The sequence below is a fragment of the Mobula birostris genome, chromosome 18 (assembly GCF_030028105.1).
Source record: "Mobula birostris isolate sMobBir1 chromosome 18, sMobBir1.hap1, whole genome shotgun sequence".
NCBI lineage: Eukaryota > Metazoa > Chordata > Chondrichthyes > Myliobatiformes > Myliobatidae > Mobula > Mobula birostris.
This window is the reverse complement of record NC_092387.1, coordinates 58,441,805-58,464,867: the sequence shown is the minus strand read 5'-3', so window position 1 is coordinate 58,464,867 and position 23,063 is coordinate 58,441,805. Positions and strand designations below refer to the sequence as shown.

Here is a 23,063-nt window from a genome sequence, read left to right as displayed (position 1 = left end):
AGGCAAGAACCTGTGCACAGATTCTCTTCGCACTTGCACCCACGTGGCATACTGAGAAAAGATAAAGATGTAATGGAAGGATGCAAAGCACACACCGACTAGGGGCAATTATTTTACTGACTTCGAAGTATCATAAATTGTTAGCTTGTAGTCTCTATTGACTTTTAACATTTATATTATGTATGGTGATTGAGCATGCAAATAAGGAATTTAAACATGCACAGGTTACCAAATGGTCAGTATCCATAACTACACGTCAATCCTGTATAAAAATAGCATTACTCTGTTCATACTTAAGAATATTGTGGTGATATGGGCCAAGCTGTTCTCCTTATGTATAAGTAAATAAAATGTGATTGAGGAATGAGTGCAAGTTTCTAGAGCCCAGTTAATCAGTGTTAACAATGATGCCTCCCCTCCCCCCACTCACCATGGGATTGGCATTATAAATCATAATTGAAAGCACATTTCTTTCTTACTGTGTCGACTGCGCCTGTCATGACGTCTGTTACACTGGCTCTGATGTCTCCAAAAGAAAGAACGTCTTGCAGCAATAGCTCTGTAACAACGCCAGGGTATGCATGCTCATTTATGAGCCCCTGCTGAAATTGCCTGTATACTTTCTGTATATAGGTATTGGCTGAGAGTGAAAATGGAGAATATGACATCAATGAATGAACAATTCAGTGTCTTAACCATGACTAAACACACTAGTCTTTTCACTGCTTCATTCTTAGAACATAAAATAGTACAACAGCCTTTCAGTCCACAATGTTGTGCCAACCTTTTAACCTACTCCAAGTATAATCTAACCCTTCCCTCCCTCACAGCACTATATTTTTCTTTTATCTATTTGCCTATCTAAGAATCTCTTAAATGTTCAAAGTAAATTTTATTATCAAAGTACCTACGTCATCATATGCAACCGAGATTAATTTTCCCATCCCTAATGTATCTGCGTTACTACCACCCAGCAGTGTGTTCTACACACCCACCACCCTTTTATCATGTGCCTTCAACCACCCTGAAATCACATTCTTAACAATCGACTCCAACATCATCCCAACCACTGTGGTCAGACTAACTGGCCTATAATTCCCTTTCTTCTGCCTCTCTTCCTTCTTGAAAAGTGGAGTGACATTTGCAATTTTCTAGTCCTCTGGAACCATGACAGAATCTATTGGTTCTTGAAAGATTGTTACTAATGCCTCTACAAACTCTTCATCCACCTATTTCAGAACCCTAGGATGCAGACCATCTAGTCCAGGTTATTTATCTACCTTCAGACCTTTCAGTTTCCCGAGCACCTTCTTTGTAATGGCAACTTCACTCACTTTTATCCCCTGACAATCTTGAACGTCTGGTATACTGCTGGTGGCTTCCACAGTGAAGACTGATGGAAAATACTTATTCAATTTGTCTGCCATTTCCTTGTCCCCTATTACTACCTCTCCAGCATCATTTTCCAGTGGTCAAATATCTACTCTCACCTCTCTTTTGCACTTTATATATCTGAAGAAACCTTTGGTATCCTCTTTAATATTATTGGCTAGCTTACCTTCACATTCCATCTTTTCTTTTTTATGACCTCTTTTTGTTGTCTTGTTGATTTTTAAAAGCTTCCCAATTTTTTTCTCTATTATATGCCCTCCCTTTGGCTTTTATATTGGCTTTTACTTCTCTTGTCAGTCATAGTTGTGTTATCCTGCTTTCAGAATACTTCTTCCTCTTTAGAATGTATCTATCCTGTGCCTTCGGAATTGCTTCCAGAAATTCCAGCCATTCCTGCTTTGCTGTCATCCCTGCCAGTGTTCATTTCCAATCAATTTTGGCCAACTCCTCTCTCATGCCTCTGTAATTTCCTTTACCCCACTGTAATAATGATACATATGACCTTAGCTTCTCCTTCATAAATTTTAGGGTGAATTCAACCATATCATGATCACTCTCCACTAAGGATTTCTTTACCTTAAGCTCGCTAATCAATTCCAGTTCATTGCACACACCCAATCCAGAATAATTGATCTCCTAATGGGCTCAATCATGAGCTGCTCTAAAAAGCCTTGTCATAGGCATTCTACAAATTGGCCCTCTTGGGGTCCAGCACCAACCTAATTTTCCCAATCTACCTGCATATTGAAATGCCCCATGACTATCATTACAGTGCCCTTTTGTTATGCATTTTCTATTTCCTTTTGTAATTTGTATACCGCATCTTTGCCACTGTATATAACTCCCACCAGAGTCTTTTTACCCTTGCAGTTCCTTTTCTCTACCTACAATGATTCAACACCTTACAACTCTGTCACTTCTTTCTAATGATTTGATTTCATTTCTCACCCAGTCACCCCACCCCCCCTCTGCCTACTTGCCTGTCCTTCCGATACAATGTGTAACCTTGGACGCTAAGCTCCCAGCTATAATCTTCTTTCAGCCACGATTCAGTGATACCCACATCATACTTGCCAGTCTCTAAATGTGCTACAAGTTCATCTACCTTATTCCTTATACAGCGTGCATTCAAATGTAACACCTTCAGTCCTATGTTCATCACCCTTTTCTATTTTGTCCCCTTTTTACATTGCAAGAGTTTAGAAGGATGAAGGGGGATTTAATTAAAACTTATTGAATATTGAATGTCCTAGATAGAGTGGATGTGGAAAGGATGTTTCCTATAGAGGATGCGTCTAGGACCAGAGAGCACAGCATCAGAATAGAAGAACGTTCCTTTAAAACAGAGATGAAGAGGAATTTCTTTAACCAGCGTGTGGTGACTTTGTGGAATTCATTGACCACAGCTAGCTGTGAAGGCCAAATCATTGGGTATATTTAAAGTGGAGGTTCTTGATTAGTAAGGACATCAAAGGTTACGAGAAGAAGGCAGGAGAATAGGATTGAAAGGGATAATAAATCAGTCATGTCAGAACAGTAGAGCAGACTTAACAGACTGAGTTGCCTAATTCTGATCCAATGTCTTATAGCCTTATAGAGACTGCAAGAAGGAGCAGTGCAGAATTAAAAACAGTAGTTGTTAGTTTATATAATCAGAAATAGTAATTTAACTAGAAAATATGCAGATTAAATATTCCCATTTTCTCTTACCATGTTCAAAGATATTGTCCCATGAGCCTATGTGTTGCTGCCAGGCTTTCGAATTGATTGACTTCATCAGACTAGGAGGAATATAGAGCATTGTTGGTGTAGATTGGAACATCATGGCAACAGAATCGATAAACTTCTGAGATGCCTCGTTATACTTGCCTTGCAGTAAGTCAAGGCGTTCTCCATATAGTATGTAACAGATTGCTACAAGAAAAATTGGACATTGAAAATCGTTCATTAGTATTTTGTGACTCTGCATGAACCATCGACACTGTAGGGATATGGGGAGGTAAAATGGCCTTGTTTATACTGAAGGAGAACAACAAAGGGAATCAATTGACAGCTGGAAGTCCACCTGGGTTCCTTTGAATATAACTGGTGTTTCACCAGATTCAGGTTGGTGCAAAGTTGCTGACCCACATTGGGGTGGTGTAGACTAGTGGTAACAGAACATCTCCATATTGTGCTGGCTGTGGGACCTCCACCCCCAGTTCTTTCCACAATAAGTTTGTCTGCAGTGTCAGGACTGCTAGCGAACTCCGTACAATGCTGTCCTTTGCATGTTATAGATGTAATATTAAAAAGAAGAGGCAAGGTTCATGAAAAGTGGCAGAAATTTAGATGACTATAGTTACCCATAAACACAAGATTCTGCAGATGCTGGAAATGAAAGCAACACACACAAAATGCTAGAGAAATGCAGCAGCTCAGGCGGCATCTATGGAAATTAATATTTTGGGCTGAGACCCTTCTTCAGGACTGGAAAGGAAGGGGGAAGATGCCGGAATAAAAAGGTGGGGAGGATGGGGAAAGGAGGATAGCTAGAAGGTGATGGGTGAAGCCAGGTGGGTGGGAAAGGTAAAGGGCTGGAGAGGAAGGAATCTCATAGGAGAGGAGAGTGGACTATGGGAGAAAGGGAAGGAGGAGGGGAACCAGGAGGAGGTGATAGGCGGATGAAAAGAAGTAAGAGGCCAGAGTGGGGCATAGAAGAAGAGTGGAGGGGGAAGGATTTTTTTTTACCAGAAGGAGAAATTGATATTCATGCCATCAGGTTGGAGGCTAGCCAGACAGAAAACAAGGTGCTGCTCCCCCACCCTGAGGGTGGCCTCATCACGGCATGAATAGAGCCTACGAATCAACAAGTTGGAACAGGAATTAAAAATTTTGGCCACTGGAAAGTTCCGCTTTTGGTGGATGGAGAAGAAATGCTTGATGAAGTGGTCTCCCAATTTACAATGGGTCTCACCAATGTAGAGGAGGTCTCATTGGGAGTATCATACACAATAGATAACCCAGTAAAAGTAATACCAATCCAGAGAGCGTTGTGCTAACTGGATGACAATTGAGACTGATTGCCATAGATGGCCAAGAGTTAAAATTAAGACCATGGGGTCCACATTTTTAGATTTTTAAAATGGCATCATCATATAGATGATGTATGTCTCCACCAGCTGCCATACACCTATTCAGAAATTCAGACATTACTGCAAGAGTATGCGTGAAATTAAATAATACTAAATTTACAGAAAGATGTGAAATAATGCTTTTCCCCACACTAAACTGAACATCCAAACGTTCCAAGGTGTTTCACAGAAAATGTTTTATGCCTCATTCTTGACTCCCAAAGAATCTCATATTTAAAACATCAGGATCCAACAAGTATGATGTAGGTACCCACTGTTCCCCACCACAGCGGAGCTTTGCAGAGGCAGGACATATTCAATTCCCAAAATATTAGTCACAATGAATACTATAGCTTGCCAGTTATGTCAGTAAAAAGTATTTTAAACTTACTTCAGGTGCATTTTAAATTATATTTTATTAACTTATTTGTGGTAATACTTTGTTTTATGTACCTTGTGTGATATATGTATTGTAGATGCACAGTGGTCCAGAGGAATGTTCTTTTATCTAGTTGTGTATATGTAGAGTCAATTGCCTTAGATGACAATAATCTTGAACTTCAATTGAGAACAGTTGAAATAAATTAGAAAAATGATTTCATAAAAGCTACAATGCAACTGTATTAGAATAACCAATAGGCAATATTGTATCCTTACATTCAAGTGCAAATTTGAAGAGATTGTTTGAGAGATCAGCTTTCCAGTAACCACTACTACTTTTCTCAACTTCTTTGTGAACCATGGACACAAAATCCAGTACCACTTCATTGAAAAGGGGCACGAACCGTTGGGTAGTGCTCTGTGCAAAAATTCTGTTGTTCAAAATGTATCGACTTCTTTTCCAATCTTCCCCACTTCTGTAAGATACAAGATTGGTTCAGTTTATTTATATATTTAGAGATACAGCACAGTAACAGGCCTATCCAGTCCAACGAGCCTATGCAAGTATCTCCTAAGGCCCACCCCTTCATGTACCTATCCAGGTGCAACAGATAATGTATTTGCATTAGATAATGCTAATATATAATTATGCAATAATATGATAGCAACTCAATGCATAAAAGCATACAGACATGGTCAAGAGGTTCAGTTGTTGTTCAGACCAAACATCAGAATGGATGAGAAATGTGATCTAAGTGACGTTAACTGTGGAATGATTGCTGGTGCCAGACGGGGTGATTTGAGTATCTCAGAAACTGCTGATCTTCTGGGATTTTCACAAATGGCAGTCTATATTTTACAGAGAATGGTGCGAAAAACAGAAGTTATCCAGTGCGCAGTAGCTCTGTGAGTGAAAATGCCTTGTTAATGAACATCCAAACATCAGAGAAGAATGCCAGACTGGTCAACTAAACAGGAAGATGACAGTATGTCAAATGTTACTGTCACATCAGTGGTGTGTAGGGGAGCATCTGTGAACGCACAACACTTCGAACCTTTAAGTGGATGGGCTACTGCAGCAGAAGGTGAAGAACCTACACTCAAGTAGCCATTTTATTAGGTACAGAAGGAACCCAGTAAATTGTCACTGAGTGTATATGCAGAAAGGGGCTATCTGTGGGGAAGGCTGGCATAGGACTACTCTAGCTGAAGAATGGATTGGGTATTAGTTCAGCATATCTGTTCAGAGAGGATGAAGAGTCAAGCTTCAAGATTGTTTATTGTCATTCTTCAACACATGAGTGTAAATGAGAAGGAAATTATTGTTATGCTGGATCTGATGCAGCATTAAAAAAAACACAAAAAAAGGATGTTAAATTTGATATCAGGTTCTAAGGGCTTTAATGTGCCCAGATGGAAGGTGAGGCGATCTTCTTGAGATGATCATTATTGAAGCAATGTAGAAAAGGCTAAAGACAGAGAGATCATAGTGGGTGTGGGGTGAAAATAGTACACATTTTTGTCTCTACCAGCAGGGTTGTGTCTTTGTATTTCAATTTGTTTCTTTTTCCTTCTTTCAATAATTTTAGGATGGAAGGAATCTTATTGATAAAGTACCTGAAGATGGATGGGTCATGATGTTCAAGATTAAAGACTGTTTAATGTAATTTTCAGTACCAGTACACAAGTGTTATGGGAGAATGAAGTAATTGTTAGTCCAGATCTGATTAAACAAAAAAAACACACAATATTAATAAAAATCCACAATAAATATAAATACATAAGATAGCTTATATACATAGATTGATTGTATGTACACAAAGTGATACTAGGTGCAGGAATTTCTGTATGTAAGGAGACTCTAACAGGGAATGATAAAATAGTGATGTCGGGCAGTGTGGTGGGGTGGGTTAGTGGGTGGAGGCGTTGAACAGCGTTACTTCTTGGGGAAAGTAAAACTGACGTTGAGTCTGGTGGCCCTGATGTGGATGCTATAAAGCCTGGTGGGAGTGGGACAAACAGTCCATGAACAGAGTGGGTGGGATCCCTCATGATATTGCTGGCCTTTTTGGAAACACAGAAACATAGAAAATAGATGCAGGAGTCAGCCATTCGGCCCTTCGAGCCTGCACCGCCATTCAGTATGATCACGGCTGATCATCCAACTCAGAACCCTGTATCTGCCTTCTCTCCATATCCCCGATCCCTTTAGCCACAAGGGCCATATCTAACTCCCTCTTAAATATAGCCAATGAACTGGCCTCAACTGTTTCCTGTGGCAAAGAATTCCACAGATTCACCACTCTCAGTGTGAAGAAATTTTTCCTCATCTCGGTCCTAAAAGGCTTCTCCTTTATCCTGAAACTGTGACCCCTCGTTCTGGACTTCCCCAACATCGGGAACAATCTTCCTGCATCTAGCCTGTCCAATCCCTTTAGAATTTTATACGTTTCAATAAGATCCCCCCTCAATCTTCTAAATTCCAGCGAGTATAAGCCTAGTTGATCCAGTCTTTCATCATATGAAAATCCTGCCATCCCAGGAATCAATCTGGTGAACCTTCTTTGTACTCCCTCTATGGCAAGAATGTCTTTCCTCAGATTAGGGGAGCAAAACTGCACACAATAGTCCAGGTGAGGTCTCACCAAAGCCTTGTAAAACTGCAGTAAAACCTCCCTGCTCCTGTACTCGAATCCTTTTGCTATGAATGCCAGCATACTGTTCACCTTTTTCACCACCTGCTGTACCTGCATGCCCACTTTCAATGACTGGTGTACAATGACACCCAGGTCTTATTGCACCTCCCCTTTTCCTAATCGGCCACCATCTGTTTTCCTGTTCTTGCCACCAAAGTGGATAACCTCACATTTATCCACATTAAATTGCATCTGCCATGAATTTGCCCGCTCACCTAACCTATCCAAGTCACCCTGCATCCTCTTAGCATCCTCCTCACGGCTAACACTGCCGCCCAGCTTCGTGTCATCTGCAAACTTGGAGATGCTGCATTTAATTTCTTCGTCTAAGTCATTTATATTGTAAACAACTGGGGTCCCAGCACTGAGCCTTGCGGTACCCTACTAGTCACTGCCTGCCATTCTGAAAAGGTCCCATTTATTCCCACTCTTTGCTTCCTGTCTGCCAACCAATTCCCTATCCACATCAATACCATACCCCCAATACCGTGTGCTTTAAGTTTGCACACTAATCTCCTGTGTGGGACCTTGTCAAAAACCTTTTGAAAATCCAAATATACCATATCCACTGGTTCTCCTCTATCCACTCTACTAGTTACATCCTCAAAAAATTCTGTGAGATTCGTCAGACATGATTTTCCTTTCACAATCCATGCTTTGTCCGATGATTTCACTGCTTTCCAAATGTGCTGTTATCACATCTTTGATAACTGACTCTAGCATTTTCCCCACCACCGATGATAGGCTAACCGGTCTATAATTTTTATAATTTTTGCAGTTGTATAAGTCAATGCTGAGGCCGCAGTTGGAACACCATGTAGTTTATGTCACCCTGCTATAGGAAAGACATGCTTAAATTTGAAAGACTGCAGAAAAGATTTACAAAGGATGTTGTCATGACTCAAGGGCCTGCATGTCAGGGAGAGGTTCATTAGGCCTGGTCTTTGTTCCTTGGAACATAGGAGACTAAGGGGTGACCTTAAGAAAATATTTATGAGAAACATAGCTAAGGTGGATGGTAACAGTCTTTTTTTCAGGATAGGGGAGTCCAAAACTAGGAGGCATAGATTAAGGATGAGAAGGAAAAGATTTAAAAGGAAGCCTGAGGGGTAATTTTTCAATGCACAATATGGTGAGTATTTAGAACAAGCTTCCAGAGAAAGTGGTTGATGCAGGTCCAATAGTATCATTTAAGAAGCACTTGGATAGGTCAATAAAGGGGAATGCCTTAGGGGAAATGGGCTGAACGCAGGAAATTGGGATTAGCTGGGTGGGTAGCATGATCGGCATGGATGTGTTGGGCTAAAGGGCCTAAATCAATGGAGTATTAATTAATAACTTTTATTAAGTAATACAGCACAAGAAACTCCTACTATGACGTAAACTCCTACACGAGTATGAGAAATGCCTATCGCAATGTCCTAGGGTAGGATGGTTAACCCCCAACATCCACAGCCATCTTCATACAAAAACCATTGGAAGTTTTTGCCCATCGACACAGTTTTGCCCAGTTTGGCCATATCTTTAGAATTCTGTTCTGTTGTCCGTGCCCGGATCAAGGCAGTGATAAAGTCTATAGATGAGTGCCCCTGGCAGACCACAAAGTGAGCTTTGGTGAATAAGGTACTGGTGAATAAATGCTGCCTGTCAAATTGCCACAGACACTTTCCATTACTCTGCTGATGAATGAGTACAGACAGATGGGGTGGGAAATGGCCACAGTGCACTTTTCATGTGTTCTATGGTCAGGACTTACAAGGGAAGTCCAAATTATCGGCTGGATGCAGGTGCTTTAACAGTACTGATCAGCTTACATAGAGATGTCACAGGCTGTAGAATGCAGATCTCCTGCACTTCAATCACCTTGTATCTAATTCCATATCATTCTTGTCTCATGTGCTGCTTCTTGGTATTATGTGGGGTGAATCAATTTGACTGATGATAGCTTTATGATATTGGGCATCTCATCAGGAAGCCAAGATAGATCAGCAACTCAGTACTTGTTGATCTGAGTTGAGAAGTCAACTCAGAAATAGCTGCAAAATCATCATCTTAACATTTCATACGCACCTGTTGGGCCACACCATTGTTGAGGATGGGTACATCCCTAGAAATGCCTCCTCCTATTAACTGCTTAAATATCCACTGTAATTCATGACAATTGTTTGTTCTACATTTCCTCTCTCCATTTTAGCTATGCTTCTTTGATTACTTGGTGCTCCAATTTGTTTGAAAGATACCTGTATGTTTTGATGTACATGTGACAAATAAAGCTAAACTTTTCGCATTATCAAAATGTTTTCAAGAATAATCCAAGCTACTGTACCATCTATAACTGAAATTATAATATCATTTAGAAATAAAGTTACAGCACCAGTGATCAGGGTTCAGTTCTCCCCTGTGGTCTGTAAAGTGTTTGTATGCTATCCCTATGATTGCATGGGTTTCCTCTGGGTGCTCCGGTTTTCCTGCCACATTTCAAAGATGCATAATTATGGTTAGTGAATTGTGGGCATGATATGTGGTGCCGGAAGCATAGTGACACTTGCAGACTGCCCCCTGCACATCCTTGGATTGCATTGGTTATTGACACAAAGGAAGAAATTCACCATATAATTTGATTTACATATGACAAATAAAGCTAATCTGCTGGAGTTGTCTATTGTGTCAGGTGCTCCCGATACGGCTTCCTCTACATTAATGAGACCAGTTGTAAATTATACGACCACTTCATAGAGAAGTACAGCACAGAAGCAGGCCCTTCAGCCCATCTAGTCCATGCTGAAACCATTGCCGTTACCTGCAGTTGGTTCTGTCCCTTCCTGTCCCTTGCCTCCGTCAGGTAAGCCAGGCCGACCTGCCGTTACCTGCGGTTGGTTCTGTCCCTTCCTGTTCCATGCCTCTGTCGGGTGGTAATCCACGCCTTGCCCAGGAGTACCGTGCCCTGCCCAGGTGAACTGCGCCCTGCCCAGGGGGAGCCTGCCTAGCCTCAAGCCTGGAGACTCCAGCCTCCTGCCTAGCCTCAAGCCTGAAGACCATTCTCCTGCCTCCTGCCAAGCCTCGCCTCAAGTCTCTAGCCTCAAGCCTGAAGACTCCAGCCTCCTGCCTCCTGCCAAGCCTCGCCTCTAGCCTCAAGCCTGAAGACTCCAGCCTCGTCCTGCCTGCCTGCCAAGGCTCGTCCTTGCCTAGTTCTGGGGTCCGAGCCAGAGGCAAGACCCAGGTACTGGGTCCTTCTCCAGTCTCTGGCTCGGAGTCCAAGCCCGGGCTCCTAGCTCTCTTGTCCAGTCCTGTTCCGGGTTCTCGGTTTTTGTGTCCATGTCCTTGCCCTCAGCCTGTATCCTAGTCCTGTCCCTAGTACTTCAGTGTCTGTGTCTTGCACCTGGGTCCATTCCCAGCCACCTCCTTATGACAAGAACTTCCTGGTGGTCAGACATTTTAATTCTGATTCCTGTTCCGACATGTTGGTCCATGGTTTCCTCTTGTGCAATGATGAGGCCACTCTCAGGGTTGGGGAGTACCATCTTATACTCTGTCTGGGTAGTCTCCTAACTGATGGAATGGACTTTCTGGACACCAGACCCAACTTTCTGGACACCAGGTCCAATTAGTTCCCCTTCACCACCACTGTCTTCCTCCTAGTGGAACTTGTCCTTGCTCCAAATAATTTCTTCTTTGGGTCCTCCCACTTCCTTCAAACAAAAGGGGTAGCCATGGGCACTCGCATGGGTCCCAGCTATGCCTGCCTGTTTGTTGGCTATGTGGAACAGTCTATGTTCCAAGCCTACACTGGTGACCATCCCACACATTTCCTACGCCACATAGACAACTGCTTTCTGCACTGTGCTGAACTGTCAATTTCATCCACTTTGCCTCCAATTTTCACCTGGTCCATTTCTGACAGTTCCCTTCCCTTTCTCGATCTCACTGTCTCTATCCACCAATGTCTGTTATAAACCTATGGACTCTCACAGCTACCTGGACTATACCTCATCCCACCCTGCTACTTGTAAAAAGGACATTCCCTTCTCTCAATTCCTCTGTCTCTGCCACATTTACTCTAAAGATCAGGCTTTTCATTTTAGAACGAAGGAGATGTCCTCATTTTTCAAAGAAAGGGGCTTCCCTTCCTCCGCCATCAACGCTGCCCTCAACTACATCTCTTCCATTTCAAGCATGTCTGCTCTTACTCCATCCTCCCACCACGCTACCAGGGATAGGGTTCCTCTTGTCCTCACCTACCACCTCACCAGCCTCCGCATCCAGCACACAATTCTCCAAAACTTCCGCCACCTCCAGCTGGATCCCACCACCAAACACATCATTCCCTCTCCCACATCGCTCCCTATGTGATTCCCTTGTCCATCCGTCCCTCCCCACTGATCTCCCTCCTGGCACTTAACCTTGCAAACTGAGTAAGTGCTACACCTGCCCATACACCTCCTCCCTCCCTACTATTCAGGGCCGCAAACAGTCCTTCCAGGTGAGGCAACACTTCACCTGAGTCTGTTGGGGTCGTGTACTGTGTTTGGTGCTCCCGGTGTAGCCTCTTGTATATTGGTGAGACCTGATGTAGGTTGGGAGACTGGTTCACCAAGCATCTACACTCCGTCTGCCAGAACAAGCGGGATCTCCCAGTGGCCATCCATTTTAATTCCACTTCTTATTCCCATTCCGATATGTCCATCCATGGCCTCCTCCACTGTCAGGATAAGGGCACACTTAGGTTGGAGGAAAAGCACCTTACATTTCGTTTGGGTAGCCTCCAACTTGGTGGATTGAACTTCGATTTCTCAAACTTCTAGTAATGCCTCCCCTCCTTCACTATTTCCCATCCCCTTGTCCCTCTCTCATGTTATCTCTTTGCCCACCCATCGCCTCCCTCTGGTGCTCCACCTCCCACTTATCTTTATTCCATGGCCTTCTGTTTCTTTCACCAATCAACTTCCTAACTCTTTGCTTCATCCCTCCCCCTCCATTTCACCTATTGCCTGGCGTTTCTCTCTCACCTTTCAAATCTACTCCTCAGCTTTTTTTCTCCAGTCTTGCCAAAGGGCTTCGGTCTGAACGTTGACTGTACTTTTTTCCACAGATGCTGCCTGACCTGCTGAGTTCCTCCAGCGTTTTGTGTGTGTTGCTCGGATTTCCAGCATCTGCAGATTTTCTCTTGTTTGTGCAGGAATATTGATTTCTCCTTCCATAAATTTTGTTCCCCCTGTCCCTCTTCTTTTATTCCCCATTCTGGTCTCCTACTTTTTCTTTCCCTTTTTCCTTCGGTCCACTCTTCTCTCCTATTAGATTCCTTTCTCTACAGCCCTTTACTTTTCCAACCCACCTGGCTTCAGCTATCAACTTCTAGAAATCCTCACCCCCCCCCCACCCCCACCCCGCTTTTCTTCTGGCATCTTCCCCTTTCTTTTTAGTCCTGAAAAAGGGTCTCGGCCTGACATTGTGACTGTTTATTCATTTCCATAGATGCTGCCTGACCTGCTGAGTTCATCCTGCATTTTGTGTGTTGCTTTCGATTTCCAGCATCTGCAGAATTTCTCATGTTTAAGCTAATCTTTATCTCTTTATCAAAATGTTTTCAAGAATAATCCAAGCTACTGTATCATCTATAATTAAAATTTATTTCTTTAATGATACAACAGTAAAACACAACAGGAACACAACAGGAGTGTTCCCACGCAAGTCCGACAAAGATTTTCAACAGGAAACCCAGTCTATAAAAGAGAGGTACCACCTAGTGGAGCGGTCATCGTGGGAGCAGACATTGTTAGAGTAGCCTGAGTCAGAGTAGGAAGGCCTTGGCTCAAACAGGGCTTCGGCGAGCACTGACAGAATCTACGCAAGTTAATTTCTTATTCAACTCCAGACAGAATAGTGGGTTTGTCTACAGAGTCAGAGTTCTGTTTTGGGTCTCAGTTGTGGGATTTCCAGGAGACTCCTAGCCTCCCCGATGGCCACATCTGCACCAGGTGCATCAAGATGCAGCACCTTAGAGACCGAGTTAGGGAACTGGAGCTGCAGCTCGAGCACCTTCACTTGTCAGGGAAAGTGAGGCAATGATAAACCGGAGTTACAGGGAAGTAGTCGCCCAAGACTACAGGACATAGATAAATGGGTGACTGGCAGGAGAGGGAAAGGGGAACGTCAGATAGTGGAGAGCACTGCTGTGCCCGTCCCCCTCAACAGTAAGTAATCCATTTTGAGTACTGTTGGGGAAGCAGGGGGGGGCCAACCTGGGGGAAGCAACAGCAGCCATGCCTCTGGCACTGAGTCCGGCTCTGTGGTAGGGAATTGAAGAGGATGGCAGCAGTTTCGGGACTCCATAGTCAGAGGGGCAGATAAGCGATTTTGTGGAGGCAAAAAGGAAACACAGATGGTAGTTTGCCTCCCAGGTGCCAGGGGTCCAAGATGTTTCTGGACACGTCCACAATATCCTGAAAAGGGAGGGTGAGCAGTCAGAAGTCGTGGCACATATTGGTACCAATGACATAGGAAGAAAAAAGGAAGAGGTCCTGAAAAAAGAATACAGGAAGTTAGTAAGGAAGCTGAGAAGCAGGACCTCAAGGGTAATAATCTCAGGATTGCTGCCTGTGCCACACGACAGTGAAGATAGGAATAGAATGAGGTGGCTGATAAATGTGTGGCTGAAGAATTGGAGCAGGGGCATGGATTCTGATTTCTGGATAATTGGGACCCCTTCTGGTGCAGGTGGGACCTATACGAAAGGGACAGGTTGCACTTGAATCTGAGGGGGCCCAATATTCTTGCGGGCAGATTTACTAGAGCTGTTTGGAGTGGTTTAAACTAAACCACTGGGAACCAGTTTGATAGAGCTGAGGATGAGCCAGCAGGTTTACAAGTAGATGATGGGTATAACATGAATGTAAGGAAGGACAAGCCAATGATTAAGTACAAATCCAGACAGAACAAAGATTTAAATTGTACCACAGAGGTAAAATTCAAAAGGACGAAGAATTCGGGACTGAACATGCTGTATTTAAATGTGCATAGCATTCAGAATAAGGTGGACGAACTCGTGGTGCAATTAGAGGTTGGTCAATATGACGTTGGAGGCATCATTGAGTCGTTGCTGAAAGAGGCCATAGTTGGGAGCTTAACATCAAAGGATGTACTTTGTATTGAAAGGACAGGCAGGAAGGCATAGGCAGTGGTGTGGCTCTGTTGGTAAGAGATGCAATTACATTTTTAGAATGAGGTAACATTGGGTCAGAGAATGTTGAATCTTTGTGGGAGGAGTTAAGAAATTACAAGAGTAACAAAACCATTATGGGAATCATATATAGGCCTCCAAATAGCAGCCAATATGTGGGGTTGAAATTGCGAAGGGAGCTGGAAAAAGTATGTAATAAGGGTAATGACACAATTGTAACGGGGACTTCAATATACAAGTGGATTGGGAAAATCAGGTTGGTGTCGAATCGAAAGAGAGGGAATTTGTTGAATGCCTATGAGATGGCTTTTTAGAGCTGCTTGTGCTTGAGCCTTCTCAGGCTATCTTAGATTGGGTGTTGTGTAATAACCCAGATCTTATTAGGGCGCATAACATAAAGGAACCCTTAGGAGGCAGTGATCATAATGTGATTAAATTCATACTGCAATTTGAGAGGAAGAAGCATAAGTCACACGTATCAGTATCACAATGGAATAAAGGGGCATGAGAGAGAGCTTGCCCAGGTGGATTCGAGGAGGATACTGCCGAGGATGACAGCAGAGCAAAGATGTTTGAGGTTTCTGGGAATAGTTCACAAGGCGTATGTTAGATATGTCCCATAGAGGAAGAAGTTTTCAAATGGCAGGGGTAGGCAACCGTGGCTGAAAAAAGAGTTAAGGACTACATAAAAGCTAAGGAACTGGCAAATAAGGTAAAAAATGTGAGGGGGAAGTTGGATGATTGGGAAGCTTTTAAAATCCAACAAAAGGCAACTAAAAAAATTATAAGAAGGGAAAAGATGAAATATGAGGGAAGACTAGCCAATAATATAAAGCAGGATACCAAAAGTTATTTCAGTTATATAAAGAGTAAAAGGGAGGTGAGGGTTGATATTGGACCACTGGAAAATGATGCTGGTGAGGTAATAATGGGGGACAAAGAAATGGCAAATGAACTTATTGGATACTTTGCATCTGTCTTCATCGTGGAAGAGACTAGCAGTGTGCCAGTGGTCTGTGAGTGTCAGGGAGCAGGAGTGAATGCCATTATTATTGCAAAGGAAAAAGTCCTAGGCAGACTCCAAGGTCTTAAGGTGGATAAGTCACCTGGAACAGATGGACTACATCCCAGGGTCCTGAGAGAGGTTGCTGAAAAGATAATGGATGCATTGGTCATGATCTTTCAAGAATCACTTGATTCTGCATGGTCCCGGAGAACTGGAAGACTGCAAATGTCACTCCACTCTCAAAGAAGGGAGGAAGGCAAATGAAAGGAAATTATAACAACAGGAATTCTGCAGATGTTGGAAATTCAAGTAACACACATCAAAGTTGCTGGTGAACGCAGCAGACCAGGCAGCATCTCTAGGAAGAGGTACAGTCGGCCTGAAACGTCGACTGTACCTCTTCCTAGAGATGCTGCCTGGCCTGCTGCGTTCACCAGCAACTTTGATGAAAGGAAATTATAGGCTAGTTAGCCTAACCTCAGTGGTTGGGAAAGTGTTGGAGTCTATTATCAAGGATGAGGTTTCGAGGTACTTGGAGACTAATGATAAAATAAGTCAAAGTCAGCATGGTTTCTGTAAAGGGAAATCTTGGCTGATAAATCTGTTAGAGTTCTTCGAGGAAGTAACAAGCAGGATGGACAAAGGACAGTGGATGTCATTTACTTGGATTTTCAAAAGGCACTTGATAAGGTGCCACACATGAGGCTGATTAACAAGATAAAATTCTATGGCGTTACAGGAAAGTTATTGGCATGGACAGCAGTATGGCTGACAGGCAGAAGACAGCGAGTGGGAATAAAAGGGGCCTCTTCTGGTTGGCTGCCAGTGATTAGTGGTATTCCTCAGGGGTCAGTATTGAGACTGCTGCTGTTCACATTGTTCGTCAATGACTAAGTAAAAGAATTGATGGCTTTGTGGCAAAGTTTGCGGATGATACGAAAATTGGTGGAGGGGTAGGTAGTGCTGAGGAAGCAATGCAATTTCAGCAGGACTTAGACAAATTAGAAGAATGGGCCAAAAAGTGGCAGATGGAATACAATGTTGGGAAATGTATGATAATGCATTTTGGTAAAAGGAACAATACTGCAGACTATTATCTAAATGGGGCGAAGGTTTGAACATCAGATATGCGGAGGGATTTAGGAGTCCTTGTACAAAACTCCCAGAAGATTAATTTACAGGTTGAGTCTGTGGTAAAGAAGGCAAATGCAATGTTGGCATTTATTTCAAGGGGAATAGAATATAAAAGCAAGTAGAAAATGCTGAGCCTTTATAAGACACTAGTCAGGCCACACTAAGTGTATTGTTAATAGTTTTGGGCACTGTATCTCAGAAATGATGTGTTATCATTAGAGGGAATCTAGAGGAGGTTCACGAGGATGTTTCTGGGAATGAAGGGGTTAACATATGACGAGTGTTTGGCAGCTTTGGGCCTGTACTCACTGGAATTCAGAAGAATGTGAGGGGGATCTCATTGAAACCTACTGGATGTTGAAAGGACTATATAGGGTGGATGTGGAGAGGATGTTTCCTGCGGTGGACATATCCAGAACCAGAGGGCACAGCCTCAAAATTGAGGGAAGACCCTTTAGAACAGAGGTAAGGAAATTTTTTTAGCTAGAAAGTAGTAAATCTGTGGAATGCTCTGCCACAGAGACTGCGGTGGAGGCCAAGTCCGTGCATATATTTAAGGTGGAAGTTGATATATTCCCGACTTGTCAGGGCATCAAAGGATATGGCTAGAAGGCAGGTGTATGGGGTTGAGTGGGATCCGGGATCAGCCATGATAGAACACCGGAGCAGACTCAATGGGTTGAATGGCTTAATTCTGCTCCTATGTCTTATGGTCTTGTGGGCTTTTGGAGCATGCCAACCAGCAACTCATCTATTTAACCATACCATAATCACATGTCAATTTACAATGACCAATTAACCTACTGTCCTAACTGGTATGTCTTTCCTCTCAATATTATCTAAATGGAGAGAAGGTTCTAACATCAGAGGTGCAGAGGAAACTGGAGCAACCTCGAGGAAACCCATGCGGTCAAGAGGAGAACATACAAACTCCTTACAGGTTGCCATGGAATTGAACTCAGAAATCCAATGCCTGAGCTATAATAGCATTGTACTAACTCTATGCTACCATGGCAATATCATAGAGTCAGAGAAAAGTACAGCACAGGAACAGGTCCTTTGGCCCATATAGTACATGCTGAGCCATTTAAGCTGCCTACTCCCATCAACCTGCACTAGGACCATAGCCCTCCATACCCCTATCATCCAAGTACCTATCAAAACTTCTCTTAGACGTCAAAATCGAAATTGCATGCACCACTTGCACTGGCAGCTCATTCCACACTCTCATGACTGTCTGAGTGAAGTTGTTGATCAAGAAACATAGTTTATAAATCTGGCAAATATTTAAACTTACTGTAATTGGACGCCATAGCTCTCGTTTCTAAAGTCTCTGTAAGCAGTCCAAGCTCTCACCTTCAACCTCTCTGGGAGCGGACCCTCTGATCTGAACAAAATAGCAGCATCTTCAGGATTGATAATATATATACTGTCATAGTAGCCAATCTTTTCCCTGCAAATGAACAGAGAAGAGGTGTTATTAGTAAGGGCCATATTCCAAGCAGCAGATTCAAAAACCTGAATAAATACACTTAGTGGTCACTTTACCAGGTACATTGTACACCTGCTCATTCGTGCAAATATCTAATCACTCAATCATGTGACAGCAACTCAGTACATAACAGCATGCAGACATGGTCATGTGGTTCAGTTGTTCAGACCAAATATCAGAATGGGAAAGAAATGTAACTTTGACTGTAGAATCACACACAAAATGCTGGAGGAACTCATCTATGGAAACAGTAAAGTCAATGTTTCAGGGGTGACTGTAGAATGATTGTTGGTGCCAAACTGAGTGTATTGAGTTTCTCAGAAACTGCTGACCTCCTGAGATCTTCCTGCATAACAGTCTATAGAGTTTACAGAGAATGATGTGAAAATCAAAGAAAAAGTCCAGTGAGTGGCAATAATAAGACCAGACTAGTACAAGCTGACAGGAAGATGACAGTACCTCAAATAACCACACGTTACAATCACATGTGCAGAAGAACATCTCTGAACACACATGTCCAAACTTGAAGTAGATGGGTTACAGACATACATTCAGTGCCCACTTTATGAGGTACTGGAGGTACCTAATAAAGTAGACACTGAGTGCACGTGAATCTCACAAGGGTTACCATTCATCTTTGGTGGAAGTGTCTTGCTCTGCAGCAATAATGATAAGTGACACTGATCACAAAGGTATTGGTATAATTGGCCCAAATGACTTTCTGATCAATGGTGACATCTTAGATATTGATGGTGGGCATCGGCAATGAAAGTACAGGTAGCTGGTTAGACGCTTTTGTTAGAGCTGGTTATTGCCCAGCACTTTAACAGTACAGGCCATCTTTGGGTAATGAACAAATGAGTTCCTTTTTATAGAAATACATAATTCGATTCCATCTGTTAAGACGGAAGATCACTCAATGTGATCTTGTAATGAATCGCAACAAACAGACATAATACTGAAAAGAGAGAACAGTTACTAAAAGTGAAGAGAGAGATGAAACTAGTTTTAACATTTATAGGAATCAATGTATTTAAAAATACGCCAGACTATTGAATCTAATATTATGGGTGCTAATTTGTATGTAGGGGTGTTCTGTAGGCAGATCAGACAGCTTTATTTTCCTGTTTTAAATGGACAGTGTGCAATAATCAGCCACTCTGCTATCTACTGTCAAAGTGCTCTATGTTCATATATCCTCTACTCCTTAAAAAGATTCTGCCTTCTGGCTACTTCAGACTTGTTTGATGTAAGCAGTCTGCTTGGCTGATGCAGTGTTTTCAGTTAATACTATGTTTATATCTTTGTGCATCCAGTTTATCCCAGACAGCAGGCTTCACAACCATCAGGACCCTAATGTTCAAAGCAGATCTTCAATTATTCTCCCCCACAGTCAACTTTTTCACTCCTTCCCCAACACTGTTCAATTAGGACAGAGAAGCATTTGATTTTTTTTTTAAAGAGTAGGGCATTCTTTTAGACATATCCTTAACCCTCCATTTTTATGAGAATAAAGAGGCCCATTCCACAGGTACATGGAAATATAAAAGTCTTCTCTTTTCTGTCAACCTTATAACCACCCAATAGCCAACCACTCCTGTATGAATGAACTTTGGCTATGATATACATTTCAATTTGTAAATAGTTGCTGTCCTATAAGTTGGCCTTCAATTTTTGATTATATATGCTGTTGTCTTTATCTGAAGGTCTGGAATTTGTGTTTAAATAACTTATGTGTTGTGTGTGACAGGCAAGGTTAACATTTATCGTTTATTGCCAACTGACCTTGAATGACCATATCACTGGAGCATTTGAAAAGGCAAAAAAGACAAAAGTCAACCGGATTTAAGTGGGTCTGAAACCACTTATAGACCATGCAGACAATTTTTTTCTGCAGAGAACATTAGTGAGGTTTTACATCTTGCTTGAGAATAATTATAACAATTCCCCAGCTGCTTTGATGAAATTTCAGAATCAGAATTAGGTTTAATATCACTGACATATGTTGTGAAGTTCGTTGTTTTGCGGCAGCAGTATTTTGCAATATTTAACAAAAACTATAAATTACAATAAGATATTATTTAAATAGTGCAAAAAGAAAGCAAAAAAAAGTGAGGTAAGTAGTGTACTTGGGTTCATTGTCCATTCAGAAATCTGACGGAAGAAGTGAAGAAGTGGTTCTTAAAAGTTTGAGTGTATTTGTGCAATGAGAAGCAGGATTTGTACTCAAGTCGCTAACTTCTAGTACAAACTACTGGATTATGGCTCTAACTATAACGTTTGATGTTGCTGCACACCATAAGATTAGTTACAGTGAACCTCATCAACCATTTATATATTTGGACTGGAGCCCTTGAGATAGACAAGTGCAAAACCATAAAAACCATGCAGCCACATTTGTCAAGATCTCAGGATAAAACACACCATAAATAGTTATTCAAATACTTTGACAGACCAAAGAAAAATGTTGCAGTATCTCTCTCCCAACCTTTCAAAGATCCTAGTGCCCGAATGGAGTTTATGCATCTGTGTGTGAACGTGTGTCAATATGGAAATAGGCAGAAGTGATGCAAAGATACATAGCTCAAACCAGTAGAAAGATTATCCCAATTCAGCTGTGCAAATCGGCTAGATTGTGTTTTATTGTTTAATGTGCAAAATTATAAATTTATAATTCATACAGGTTCTTCCACTATAAAGGCAAATACTCATTTGCTTCAAGAACAGATTTAGTAGGGGTATCGTTTTCACCCACGATAGTTCATATTGTATGAATTAAGCTTGTTGACATCAGGACAAAATTGCTTGAAATATACTGGTATAATTTAACATCTTTTAACAAAATGCTTCTTCAAATATGCTATGAAGTACAAGTGACTTTGTGGTACCTGTATTTTAATACAGAACCCATAAGTTTGAGTAGTATGTTGAAGAAATTAAATGAGTAACTTTAAATATGAATTTAATGTTGCGGAGGTAAATTTGCTTACCTGTAAATTGGACCATACTTATCGAAGTTGTCTAACATCAGATTGTGTGCATTTTTGAAACCATTGTTCCTCCAGAAATGATAAGCATTGAGCCAGTTCCTTCTCCAGTTGCCTGGTATATCGGTGTACGATTTCAGAGTTTGTCCTGAAGGGATGCGCGATTCACTTGTTACTGAATGATTCCGATGAGGGAACAATGTGAAGTTATGCTCTGGGGAAGTAAATGAACCCCTTTGTCCAGAAGTGCTGGCAGATAAGGAGAGTCGGAAACCTCCCCTGATCATTGTAACACATGCACTGCTCCCTGCTACTCTTCACATCTGAATATTACTGATCACTTTTGTTTTTATATACTATGTTCAAGGACTATTTCAGCAGTTGCGTCACTTGAGGACAAAGTTTGAATCTTTGTTATTCTGAAAGGCCATGATGAAAAACTACTAGGTAAAAGGCTACAAGTCACATTAAATTGAGCGTTACAATTAAGTGTGTAAACATGAGAAAATCTGAAGATGCTGGAGATCCAAAGCAACACACACAAAGTGCTGGAGGAATTCAGCAGGCCAGACAGCATCTATAGAGGGTAAACAATCAATGTTTCAGGCTGAGAGCCTTCATCAGGACTGGAAAGGAAGGGAAAAAGGTGGGGGAAAGGAGGAAGAAGTACAAGCTGGCAGGTGATAGATGAAACTGGGAGGGGGGGAGAGGGTGAAGTATAGAGCTGGTAAGTTAATTAGTGAGATAAAGGGCTGGAGGAGGGGAATCTGATAGGAGAGGACAGAAGACCATGGAAGAAAGGGAAGGTGTACACTTTTCAAACTGCTAATTGTGGAACTTCTAACACCAACTCCACTCTGGACTTCGACTGACAGCATGTTCAGACCAAGACTTTAAAGACTTTACGAGTTACATGCTGCCACTGGAACCCCCATCACCTGTTTTCCCCACCATCACTCTGCATTCTGTGATAGCTACCCATGCATCAGCTGCCTCACTTTAAACAAAGTCGCATAATGGAATAACTCCTTAGGAGCACATAATACTCCACCCGAGTGCTTGCAGTACTACTACCATTTCAGAGTTCCCCCACCATCAGTAGCCAGGAGATCACCTATGGTCAGAAACTCAGATGTAGCTACAAGAATAGGTCAGAGGCTGAGCAGGTTGCGGTGACAAACTGACCTCCCCTCCCCCCGAGGCTTTTCCAACATCTACAAAGCATAAATGTGTGATGGAACATTTTCCATTTGCCTTAATGAATGTGGCCTCTACAGCCCTCAAGAAGCTTGATACATCCAGGACAAAGCACTCTGCTTGATTGGCATCTTATCAGTCTCCCCAAAACATTCATTTCCATCAACAGTAATGATGAATGTAGTCTCTACCACACAACTTGCACTTCATTTGTTTCCCCAAGCTATTCTGATGGCATGTCCTAAACCCAAAACCTCCAGTGCTAAAAGGTTTAGGGGCAGCATGTGTATTCAAACTTCAAAGTAAATTTATTATCAAAGTACATGTTTGTCACTGTATACAACCCTGAGGCAATACACACAAAGTGCTGGAGGACCTCAGCAGGTCTGGCAGCATCTATGGAAATAAATAAATAGTTGACGTTTCGGGCCGTGACCCTTCATCAGGACTGGAGAAAAAGATGAGAAGTCAGAGCAAGACTTGATGAA

At 42.2% G+C, this 23,063-nt stretch overlaps 1 protein-coding gene across 1 annotated transcript in view; it reads right to left on the bottom strand.

The window, feature by feature from the left end:
- LOC140212147 (cholesterol side-chain cleavage enzyme, mitochondrial-like) overlaps nt 1–21,688 on the bottom strand; it is a 44,476-nt gene extending 22,788 nt beyond the window's left edge. Inside the window, exons 1-5 of the mRNA XM_072282762.1 lie at nt 21,382–21,688; nt 18,197–18,352; nt 5,163–5,362; nt 3,103–3,306; nt 480–640 (exon numbers count right to left, since the gene is read on the bottom strand). Coding sequence (XP_072138863.1) covers nt 480–640; nt 3,103–3,306; nt 5,163–5,362; nt 18,197–18,352; nt 21,382–21,665 — 1,005 coding nt within the window. The 5' untranslated portion in view covers nt 21,666–21,688. The remainder of the gene's footprint in view (nt 1–479; nt 641–3,102; nt 3,307–5,162; nt 5,363–18,196; nt 18,353–21,381) is intronic.
- Between the last annotated feature and the right edge of the window lie 1,375 nt (nt 21,689–23,063).